Raw genomic sequence first — 12272 nt, 5'->3', positions numbered from 1 at the left:
GGGGCAGGAGGAAGAGGATCTGAGCAGGGAGGGGTAGGAGAAGGCCCACGTGCCAGTCCCTTGAACGCTGCTGTTCTTGCACCGGCCTGCAAGCCTCTGGGCCTTATGTTTCTGTGATTCAGGTTGCAGGTAATCACAGGCCAGCTCCGAATACTGAGAAGAAGGGGGGAGACTCCCCTGCACTCATCACTTCAGAGGGGGCACCCCCACAAAGAAGCCATGGGAGGAGGCTTTCTTTCTAAACGTTTTGCTTGGGGGCCTGAAATCTGAACGTATAGCACTGGAGCTGGGTCTTTGCCTTTATGGGATATGGACCTGTTTAGAGCTTCTGGTGTGTTTCCAGGACCCTGCCTACAAATGTTAAAGGGTAAGCACTCCCTGAGTGGAAAGGCCCCCAGAATTAAAGGTTACTCAAGGGTGAAGGAACCAAACTGGATGTGATGAAGGGGGTTTGGGTTTTTTCTTGGGGATGCCTGGGACCCAGCCTGGAAGGTTACAAAGCTGTTACTGATGCCTGCGCCCGGGTGATCCTTCTGCTCTGCTTTCTTGGGAGATGCTGCGGTTGCCCCCTTTCGTTACCTCACTTATCTTGACCTTCTCCATCTCAGCTTCGGCTTCCTGTGAGTAGTGCTTCTGGCGTGCTCCTTTCCGCAGCAGCCCCTACTTTAATTCTGCGTGAAGTTTTCTCCTCTGGAGTCTGGGGGTGAGGGAAGGAAGAGATAACAGTCAGCACTCGAAAGAGCAAACGCTTACGTCCCCCTTACAGATAAGGTCATCGACGATAAATCCAGCCACTCGCTGTCACCATTGCACGACGGCTGGGGGGGGGGGGGGGGAAATCTCCCTTTTCCCCTTCCCCGGGGCTGTGAGCACTGCTTTTGCAGCATCCCCGGCTGACCCAGCCATCAAACCCCAGTCCCGCTGCATTGCTTTCTGTGACACCGCTCCTTGTGTTCCCGCAGCAATGTGAAGGTTTTCCTTTTCAGCCAAACCGCCGTGTGATAATGGAGATGAAAAACCTGCCCTGGCAGGCAGTGAACATGGGTTCGATTCCCAGGTCGAGCTCGGCCACTCCCCAGACCGGCCAGGGATGCGGTCACAGCGCCCTGGTGGGGGGGGGGGGGGGGGGGGGTGTCAGGGAGGAGAAAGTCCCGGTCATCGTGCAATAGCACCACCTAGTGGCCAGATTCATGGCCCGGGGCTGCAGGTTTCCTGAAGGCGTCCTGCTGGCTTGGCTCTCAGCCAGACCTATCGCACTGATGCTGATAGGGGGACATCCCCAGGTAATTGCGAATAAAGGCTCCTGGAGCCTGGTTCTGACTGGGCAGGAAGCCCGGAGGAGGAAAGATACTGGGCCCAAAAAGCACATTCTAAACGTTTAAATCTTTTGCCTCTCTCCTGCTTAAATTTCTAGTTGGCGGCAGAATTAAGACCCGGAGCTGCTGCCAGTCCCAGAAAGAGTTAGCACAGGAACAAGTGACCTCCGGGACCTTTTCCCTTCCCAGCTTCCTCTTGTACCCACGTACAGGATGCAGGCTCCCATACACAGCTTTGACTTAATTTACTGATCAGTTTCCTGCCCTCCCCTCTCCCGCGTTTGTCAGAGGAAGCAGCCCATCCTTACTGCTCTCTCTGCTGATAAGGGCTGCTGGCTGGATGGGATAGGCTGGGACTCCAAGGGCCTTTCCTCTTATTTCTTTCTGCATATTAAAAAAAGCTAAGGCAGAGCTCAGACAGGCTGTGCCCTGCTGCATCAGGTGGAAGGACTTTTGTCCCTTGCAATGCCTTGCAAATCACTCATAACCCACCCGCACTCTCCCAAGTTCGACCCTAGCATCAGAGCTGGAAATGGGGAGAGACTCAACAGTAGTGGAGGACCACGAACAAGTCTATATCCTACAAAACAGGCTAATCCGGTCCTGGTTTTAATCCATCGCATGCACAAATTTGTAGCTCTGATTCCCTTAAGGAAAAAACTATATAACAACACTACTTGTCATTTTTATAGTGCTACTGGGCATCTGTGATGCTGTATAATGCTGCTAAGATTGTGATGAGCAGTATTTGGGCGTGATAAGTCCCAAGCAGCTTACGGTCTAAGCAGGCACTTGAGACAACAGGAAATAAGGCAACTTGCCCACAGTCACTAAGAGGAATGTCAGTGGGGAAAAGCAGAATTTGGACCCCATTTTCCCTGTTCCCAGCCCACTCCTCTTAACGAGGACCCTGCCCCTGATGGTATGAAATTGCTGGAACAATATCACAGGGCTCCACATCACCAGGGACAGGTCAAGGCATGGCCGTGCTCCCAGTGGCTCCTACTTCCAATTTCTTTTAAGGAAATCAGATCGACATTACAAGTTCATGAAGGCGGCGGCAAAACCAGGACGGGGCTTCATCCATCCCCCATGGCCTGGAGTGGTCTAACATTAAGGCGCACGGCTGGCAGGGGTGCTGACCTTTCTCCGAGAGCAGAATGTTACTACTCACCGGAGCTTCATTTCCTCTGGCTGAAAGGCGACTTTCCTGCCATTCTTTCTCTGTGCCTGGGAACCACAAAAACATAAAAAAACAAAACACACATGTCAGATCATTGCTGGAAGGAAGGGCTGAGCTATGGGTCCCTGCTGGAACCTGGAGAGGAAGGACGGAGGGCCTTAGGCCTCGTCTCCCTGATCACCTGGCTGGAGGCCTAGGGCCGGTTCCGATTTGCTTTGCAGGCCTCTCTTATTTTTCCCCCCTTCCCTTCTCCCCCTGAAAATACTTTACAGCCCAATAAAAAAAACAAATAAAACTTTGCAGCACATTTTACTTTACAGGCAAGATACTTTACAACTGTGAAAAAAAAAAAAGTTCCAGCACAAATACTTTACAGCCAAAAAGCTTTGCGGTTCAGACAGGAGATTTTTACATTGTAAACATTACTTTCCAGTTGAATTATTTCATTATGCAGTTGAAAAAAAAAATCTTCTGGGCTACACAAAAACACAAACCAAACCCCCCCCCCACTGTTTTCTAGTTCAAAAGCTTTCAGCTGAAGCTTAGATTGTGAGCAGAATACTACGTCAGGGAGGGCACACAACCTACAGGCAAGGCTAATGCAGGACAGCACTGCTGAGCAGCCAAAACATGGCTCCCTCCAGGTGAAGCAGAAGGCAAAAGCCAGTGCAATCCACTTCAAACCCAGCAGCCAGGGTTATCACCCTCCCCCCTGGGGTAACGTTATTACTCTGTGTAAGAAACCAGGAGCCTTACAAACTGCATTCTCTTTGTCACTGCCATAACATATCCTCTCTCTCCATAAAGAAAGAAATACTGCTCCCTGGCTTGGGGAATGGCTCATTTCTCACTGTGATCAGTGGATTTAATAGTGCAAAGACCAAAAAGCTTGCTAGAATCCAAAGCGCACCACTGGAAGCAATCAGCAGCCTGAGAGGTAATTATTAAAAAAGAAAAGACGGCTTCCTGTCACCTTTAAACATGCATTCCAGCCCTCCCAAAACGATCTCACGCCTCACTTACTTAGAGAACTTACCAGGTCAAAGGGGACAGAGAGATAGCAGCAGCCAACTATTTCTAGGTGAAATTTCCAGTTATTTTCCAGTTCCTTCCCCTCTCGTCCTGCTGCCCTCTGCCTGGAAGACGGTTGGCCTTGGTTTCTTCCAAGCTGGAAGAAGCCGCCAGCCTAGTTAGGGCTCCCCACCATTCCATATGACCTAAGGGACAGGGAGCCAGTCTGGGTTTTATTCCACCAGGGCAGGCAGGGACTTGTAGTTCTCAGTCACAAGAAGTGCAGGAACTACAAGTCCATGATGCTCTGGGGCAAAACCCGGCATTGGCCTTCCTACCCATCCCTAAGATACAGTTTGCAAACTGATCTGGTCAAATCTATTTTACAGCCTTTCGAAAGTGGGAAAAAAAAACAACTAACCCATACAAAACAAAATAAATGTCTGTCCATTAAATTCTTATCTATTTATTTTACAGTTTTCATCTGAAAACATTCTCTACGGAAATCTTTTCCTTTTAAATCCTACAGAGGCTGCAGACTCCACTGTTGGTTTGGCATCCAAAATTTTCATTAATCAGTTTTAAAGTGCAGTTACAAAGACATTTAAAAGAACAGTGTGCCAAGCAAAAAAAAAATGTTTTGAAGTTCTGAATATTAAGATCAGCTTCCACAGAGTGTGGCACGGAGTAATCATTTGCAGGTGCTGTGAGAGGGTATGAAAAGGCCAGACTGGCCCAGCATCTACCCTGGATTCCTCTGGCCTAGTACAGTTCTACTTAGCCTTTTTATAGTGCGTAGCCCTGTACAATGGTGATAAGTACTCATGCATGATAAGTCCCTTCCCCTAAGAGCTTACAATCTCACTGGGCTCCTGAGGCAACAGGAGATGAAATGACTTGCCCAAGGACACAAGAAGTGTCCTGCCACTGTAGTCCATTCTGCACTTGTACCAAGGTCCACTCCTCATTTTCCAGTTCAGGCTGGAGCTTTTTGCTGAATCCTGGTCTCGAGTGCTGAGGCATAAAATATAAGCGTGAGGTGGCGTAAACCCAACAGAATTGGTTTTCTTAGCCATTGCATGTCCCCCGGACTCTTGTTTGTCATATAGGTTTGTCCTGCCCGGACTGTATTTACTTATTTATCTTATGGAAAAGAGATATATTCCGTTCACGTGCAAAGGTTCAAGGAGTATTACAATAAGAATATACACAATACTGAAAACCTAAAATAAAGAATGTAAAAGAAAAAGGCCGTACACAGGCCAGAAACATTTGATTACCTCAAACTATAAGGCTCCCAATTCAGAGCTGCGATAAAGCTACACAACAGCACAGATTATACAGCGCCTGTGGGTCCTATCATCCAGCCTCATATACTATAAGTTTGCGTTCCCAAAAGGCTTGCCTAAAAAGGAACAGTTTTACAGCTTTTCTAAACGCAGAGGCACACGTCATCATTCTAATAAATTCGGGAAGCGTGTTCCACAACAAAGGCCCTGCCACTGAAAACGCACGATCACGAGCCTCCGTCAAACGAGCCGCGCGAAAGGAACTTCCGGAAGGCAAGAATTAGATGAGCGGAGGGAACGAGCAGGTACATAAAAAAAACATACAAAGGCACTGGTCCATGGCGCGATGTTATTTACCGACTTATTCGGCAAGGACTCTCTCTTATGCGCGCGTCTGTACAGCATTACGCGTGTCAAGGAGCGCTTTAAACATGATAAGTTGTAGTAATCGTAGCGACAACCAACGTGAGAGCGAAAATGTCACCGACTGGCAGGTTACATCTGAAAGAACACCCTGCCGGCTTCTCCAACTCTCCGAGTGATAACACAGCCACTCTTCCCTGAGAAGTGACCGTCCCGGCAGCTCATGGGCTGGGGGGGAGGGGGGGGGCCAGTGCCACTGTTCTTCCTTCATTGCATCATGGACCCTCTGTTCCCTCACCTTCATGTCACACTCCCATCTCATCCCACAGAGGAGGGCAGGGGCATGCCAGCTCCAAAGCGTGAATGGCTAAATTAAGAAAGCTTTCTAAACCATTCGGGGAACCCAATACCGGGCAGCCAAGGGATCTATAGAGGCAACATGCACAGCTGCTCCCCTCACTCTTTCAGCCAAGGACCAGGGCTATTTTTGGGAGAGGGATGACACGAAGGGGGCACAGGGTACTCTCTCTCACTAGTTGAAAACAAAGTCAATCCATGAAGTCGGCAAAGTGTAGATGAGAGACTCCCTTGTAGGCAATTACGGATTGTGCCGTAAACATCTCCCATAGTCTCCATCCTTGAGACTTCTCCTTCTCTCCTCCCAATCTTAAGCGTAAAGGCATGCATGATTTGATATACAGTAGAAGATCGGTACATGGGTCCCTTAATATGAAGATCTGTCTTGCAGTTCTCTCTGAGATTAGCCTGGATTCTCCGCTCCACCGAGTCGCCTACCCCGCCCCCCGGGATCTTACCCCACCTCGCTGGCCAAGGGCAGCATCATTAGTAACAGAACACCAGGTCCTGGCCCGTTCCACCCACTGGTGAATACTATTACAATGTTTGGCAGAGAAGTACAGCCAGAGGAACCTGCCTACTGGAACTGCAGCCATATATTCATCCCATGATGCACTTGGGATCCCCTCCGGCCTGACTGGAAGAAAAAATGCGTGGGGAGAGGTTTCTATGGAGACTGAAATCTGGCACACTCACTTCCATCGACGACGACGCCACCCCCGCTGCTGCACTACTGGCGAAGGCAGGCAGTCTCCTTGCTTCGAGCACTGCCAGCAGCCCCTGCCGTCGCCAGCACCGTTTTGCTCCATCAGTTGGCCATCAGCAGTTGCTATTGCATTTCTTTTACAATGCTTACCAACTGAACCCCTTCATCATCACCATCGGAAGCGGTCAGACTACTTTCAAAAACACCTCCCTGAGCTCTCTCACCACTCTCTGCACCACCATCGCCACCGTAACTCTTTAAAGGTCCTTTACCACATCACCCCCTTTAGTACCAACATTGCCAGTCGCACCTCCAGAGCCACCAACAGTCCCTCCGCGGCTCCCCTACCACTGTCTGCAATAACATTGCTCCCACTATCATCCCCAGTCAAATCCACCGTCAGTATCTCCTTCACCTCCACCAGCATTACTTCCATTGCCATAAACCAGTAAAACCACTGTCACTCCCAGTAGTAGTCAGTGGTTAGAGCAGCGGGCTACGAATCAGGAAAAGCAGGGTAAAGAGACCATGGACAAATCACGTCAGCACCCCCCATGAGCTCCCCTAAAACCAACTGCATCACCATGACCGGTCAAACTATTGCCTTCACCACGTCCTCCATACATTTCCCTACCCCCCCCCCCCCCCCCCCCATCAGCTGTCAAACCACCATAATAACCACCAGCGGGGTGATTCAGACAGAGGACCCCAGGGACAGCAGGAGGAGCAAACGTTTCCAAACACAGGCTACAGAATCAAATACCCAGCAAACCCCTCAAAATTCAAAGAGCCCGCGACACTGCACGTTTGGCACTCTCACCAAGGTAAGGCTTGGTCGGCTCTCCTGAAATGCAGCTCAGGCTTGTGGTGAAGGTTTATCAGGGGGGGATCTGGTGGCAGAGCAAGAGGGAAAACACTTCAGCTCCCACAGAAATTCCTTTAAGGAAAAGGAACTCTTAGGAGCTTCAAAGAAAATGCTTAACACTTTTTCAGGGAAAGCTGGAGCCAAGGGAAGGAGCCCGAGCGCTCAGTTTAAGTGCGCACGGGGCGAGAACTTGCCGTTGGCTTTCTCTGACGGGCAGAAGAAAATCAGCACAGCTAAGCAGCACCCCCCCCACTCACAGATGTGCACCCACACACCCAGTAAAAGGTCAGACATGAATACTCGGCATTCTCGGGTCCAGTGACACAAAGGGTCCGGATTCTCGCAGCCCTCAAATGCATTTCTGACATTCCTTAAAGAAAAAAAAAACAAAAAACTTCCCCAGCACTGACCGGCTCACAAACAATGGGGCCTCAGTGGACAGGACCCTCAAAAACTACAGAAGGCCCTGCAGACCAATACAAAAAAAAAATATGCACAAGATTTGTTATGGTACCGTTGTGTGTTTTAATGGCAAGGGGAGGTTATATATATATATATATTTTATTTATTTATTTATTTTTTTCTGTTGTCAGTACCTTACATGAGTGCATCCCCAAATAGATGCAATTCTCAGGGTAACTACACATGCAAATTGTCCCCTTGAATGCTAATTGATGGTAACCAGATCTGTTGGGGGGTCTCGTGCATCAGATTTTGGAACCACAGTCCCACTTACAGGAGCTCTCAGGAGGAACTGGACATATCAGGTGGTTTGATTGACTGAATATTGCAGCCCCTCTTATTACGAGGAGATGTCGCCTCACACAGAGGGAAAGCAGTGGATCCATGCTACTGCACTATAGAGGGACACTTGGGGGGGGGGAGGGGAGGCTTCCTTTCAAACTACTCATTATAACAACACAGGACTGGTCCGATAGCCCAGTGGCAGCAGCATTGGCTGGCCCTGGCCCCATGAACCCTCAGACCTCCGCCCCACTGACCAGCTTGCCATCAACAGCAGCCAATGGGGCTGAAGCCAGCTCCAAGTGGGCCAGAAGCCAGAGAACAGCCACGGAAAATAAAACAAATATTATTATTGCGCTATTGGGAGGGACACTCGAGACTAACGTTGTAACACAGTGATGGCGAACTCCAGTGCCCGAGTGCCACAAACAGGCCCGCTTTTCAGGATTTCCACAATGAATATGCATGAGACAGATTTGCATATCATGGAGGCAGTGCATGCAAATCTCTCTCATGCATATTCATTGTAGATATCCTGAAAACCTGGCCTGTTTGTGGCACTCGAGGACTGGAGTTCACCATCACTGGTCTAGCTCATCTTTCTTTATTGGCCTAACATTTTGTTGCTTATATTTTTTCAGTTTTTTAGAATGGACATGCGCACATTTGGTTACTGCACTGTTGCTTGTCCATGCTGTATTCCACTCTTAATGTGTCTCAGTGTGATGGTTGTATGGGGCTCTGATGAAGATCTACTCCTCAGCTGTCAGTGCTGTGTTCATACTCTATGTTTCTCATTGCGTTGCCTTCATGAGGCTCTGAGGAAGATCAACTCTCTGTGCTGTATTCACACTCTACTTGTGTCTGTGTAATACCTGCGAGGGAGTGAAGGTGAGGGTGGGAGGGCAGGGATGATGAACAGGACAGCAGCACCTGCTGATCTACTTAGATTCATAACAGCAGGACGAGCTAAGCTTTCAAACAAAACTTGATACACTAACATCCTCTCAGAAAACAAACAGGCCGAATCAGAAAGAAGGGCGGGAGAGTGGGAGAGCGGGCGAGCGGGCGAGCGGCCACTCTTCTGGGCGCGCGATTTAGTAAAAAAATATATATATATTCAAATGAGGGCCCGCGGTAAAAGGAGGTGCTAGGGACACTAGCGTGTCCCTAGCGCCTCCTTTGTGACAGAAGCGGCGGCTGTCAGCAGGCTTGACAGCTGATGCTCAATTTTACCGGTGTCGGTTCTCGAACTCGCTGACAGCCACGGGTTCGGAAAATGGATGCCGGCATAATTGAGCATCTGTCTTCCGACCTGCGGACCGCGGGCACATTTAAAATTATTTTTTTTCAATTTTTTTTTATTTTTGGGGCCTCCGACTTAACATCGCTATGATATTAAGTCGGAGGGCGTACAGAAAAGCAGTTTTTTCTGCTTTTCTGTACACTTCCCCAGTGCCGGCCAAAATTAGCGCCTGTCTTTGGTCAGGCGTTAATTTTTGAAAATAAAATGTGCGGCTTGGCTGCACATTTTACTTTCTGTATCGCGCGGGAATAACTAATAGCGCCTGCAACATGCATTTCCATGTTGCGGGCGCTATTAGTTTCGGGGGGGGGGGGGGGGGGTTAGCCATGCGTTTTCAACTCTCTATTACCCCTTACTGTATAAGGGGTAAAGCTAGCGCGTCAAAAACGCACGTCCAAACCTGGGCTAACAGTGCGCTCCACTGGAGCGCACTTTACTGTATTGGCCCGAAAATAAATACCAGAACGAAACAGAGGTCACATAGGGATTTTATCACAAACTTTTCTGATGAATCATTCCCTGTGTTTGCCTTCATTGTTAGCTGAATTACCTAGAAATGCTTTTTTTTTTTTTTTTTTTTAAAGATTCCAACATTTGTGATTGGTCAGCGACTTCAAAGCGAATTACATTCAGGAACCATAGAAATGTCCCTATCCCCCCGAGGGTTTGCAATCTAAGGGCTCACTCACTAAGGCACGTTACATTTACCACTTGAAAAACGCTGTTTTTCGCATGGTAAATGACCTAATGAGGGGATAGCACAAGGCATTTCAAATACCTCACTTTATTTCAGCCCTGGCACTGCCCCCCAACTCCCAACCCTTCCCCTTCATTAAAAAAAAAAAAAATCCACCCCAAAATTCCAATCCGTTTGAAAAATGGCGGCTGCCGGTCTCGGAGCATAGAGGGTGTTCCAGGCCCCCACTGGACCACCAGGATTATTTTTGTAAAGGGGGATCTGGGGGGTGGGGGGGGATTTTTTTGATGAAGGGGAGGGGCTGGGAGTTGGCAGGGCCTGGCACAGATATAACAATTTTATATTTCTAATCATTTTGCAATGGGCTGCCTGTCTATGGAGACCCCAGGGATTTCTGAGTATTTTTGGTTAGGAGGGGGGGGGGAGGCTTACTCTGAGCCATTGACCCCTTTAAGCAATGGCAGCCCCACAGTTGCACATTGTTTGGGGATATTTACCACCACAGTATTTTTTTCCCACGGTATTTAACCACGAGGAGAAATATCGTGGGAAACATAAAAGCGGACGGACCATATACTGCAGCTTTGTGATTCCCAACAGTTCCCCCCCCCCCCCCCAGGGAAAAATACCGCAGCTTAGTGAATGAGCCCCTAAGTTTGTACCTCAGGCGACAGAGCAGGGAGAGCCAACTCCAGGCCTCGAGAGCCACTAACGGGTCTCCCTCCATTGTATACGAATCTGTCTCATGCATACGGTAGAGGGTGAAGTGACTTGCACAAGGTCAATGGGATTTGAACCCGGGCTTCCTAGCCCCCTGTTCTAAGCACTAGGTTACTTCTCCAATCCTGGTCCTTTAAACAAGGGAATCCATGCAACTCCAAGAAAAGTCAAACAAACCATTCAGTGAGGCTACAATAAAATGTGCACGCCCTTTATTCCAAGGAAATGGAAGAGAAAGAAGACATTAAGTATTAGGCGATTTAGGAATAGGGACAACAGATATTTGGAGCAAGCTGGCCAATTATGTGGCTTTAAAACTGAGAGCAGGTGGGTGGTAAACAAATTGCATAACTTCTTTTTCTGACTTTTTCTCCTTTTTCGGTTACAGACTCACTTTGAAAAAAAAACAATGACAATGTTTACAACCGGTTTTAAGTGTTCGCTTCTGCATCTGTGCAAGCTGAAAGCATATTTTACACAGAGCAACAGAAAAATGCCATTAATTACACAAAGATCGTCGCTCTGCCTTATGATATCATATCATTCCAGCAGGATTCATGCGGTCCTAGTTTTTGGAAGACTATATCCACATTGCCGAGCTAGACTCGAGCACCCGTCTACTGATGAAAGTCTCTGTGTGCAGATGACCTCTCCGAGTATATTTTTTATATATTCTTGTGATCTTCCTTGGGCACTGAAAAATGGTAAAGTGGAAGAGAAATAAATGGACGACGATGATGAGTAATGCCTGTAGATTGCTGCTCTGCTACTCCTGTCTCTGATTCCCTCGGTTTACAAGTTAAAAGCAACTTTAACAAAAAAAAACAAAAAAACCAATGGTGGACACTGCAGAGATACCATGAATGCCCACGATCAGGATGTGTTCTGCTGCCAATACTATCGGAAATCAGGCAGGGGGCCATCTTTTAAGGATGATAACCCGCTGTCTGATGGAATCTTCTCAAAGCAGAATGTGGCAGTGGGAAAGGGACAAGAAGGGAAGCCTCAAAAATGTGAATAAGGAGAAGAGTTTGCAGTGAATATTTGCAGAACAGAAACATGGCTTCCCATATGACCCCAAAATGAAAAACATCTCTCTCTTTGTACAGGGACGGGGTGAGGGGGAGAGAAGGGTGTGAGCCTCTAGTACAGGGCTTCCTAAACGTTTGGGTCGGGACCCCAAAGGAGAGGTCACAAACGCCTCAAATGGCAGCGCTCTTCAGGCACCAGCAGCATTGGCCCGCATGGGGCCCGTGTGAGCCAGCGAGCGCTATCGGTCCCTGCGCCCGCCGACTTTCAGAGGAATGGTGCTGCACATCACTGCTGGGCTTGGACCCGGCTAGGAGGGGAGGGGAGGAGCGAGTATGCAAGGGCCACTGGAGACTGCCACTGTTCCTTCCTCCTCACCCACCCAAGAGACAAAACGTTGCCACTCTCACCAGACTGCTCTCTCTTCCCACCAGTTGCCATCCACCTTTGGTCCAAAGCCCAAAGGAAAATGCTGCTGCTGACCCTGGCAAGGGGGATTTGTTGGGGAGGGGCTATTTGATAGAGGGATGACAGGCAGGAGGGGTTGGAGGGTTGGATAAGATTGGAGAGGGATTGGCTGTGGAGGGTGAGAGAGGGGGGGAATGACAGATCAACTGGAGATGTAAGAGGAGCTGGGTGGTGAGAGGAGATCAGCCGGGGGAGGGGAATGCAAGAGAAAGTTTGGA

General features: G+C 48.8%; 1 protein-coding gene and 1 long non-coding RNA gene across 4 annotated transcripts in view; one reads left to right on the top strand and one right to left on the bottom strand.

Annotated features, from left to right (window-relative positions):
- The window catches only part of LOC115073337, a 43335-nt gene extending 31187 nt beyond the window's left edge, over positions 1-12148 (top strand). Inside the window, exon 3 of the long non-coding RNA XR_003851991.1 lies at positions 10946-12148. This is a non-coding gene — a long non-coding RNA (uncharacterized LOC115073337). The remainder of the gene's footprint in view (positions 1-10945) is intronic.
- Positions 1-12272, bottom strand: part of PRX (periaxin) — a 48544-nt gene that overhangs the window by 25277 nt on the left and 10995 nt on the right. The window contains exons 1-3 of one of the 3 annotated variants that reach the window (XM_029571670.1): positions 5157-5331; positions 2491-2546; positions 580-697 (exon numbers count right to left, since the gene is read on the bottom strand). In XM_029571670.1, coding sequence (XP_029427530.1) covers positions 580-603 — 24 coding nt within the window. In that variant the 5' untranslated portion in view covers positions 604-697; positions 2491-2546; positions 5157-5331. Of the gene's footprint in view, positions 1-579; positions 698-2490; positions 2547-3535; positions 3696-5156; positions 5332-12272 lie in introns of those variants that run through there. The other 2 variants (XM_029571669.1, XM_029571668.1) reach the window with 2 other exon arrangements.

This window comes from Rhinatrema bivittatum, chromosome 11 (assembly GCF_901001135.1).
Source record: "Rhinatrema bivittatum chromosome 11, aRhiBiv1.1, whole genome shotgun sequence".
Taxonomy (NCBI): domain Eukaryota; kingdom Metazoa; phylum Chordata; class Amphibia; order Gymnophiona; family Rhinatrematidae; genus Rhinatrema; species Rhinatrema bivittatum.
The sequence above is the reverse complement of the archived record's forward strand: the minus strand, read 5'-3'. Positions and strand labels throughout refer to the sequence as shown.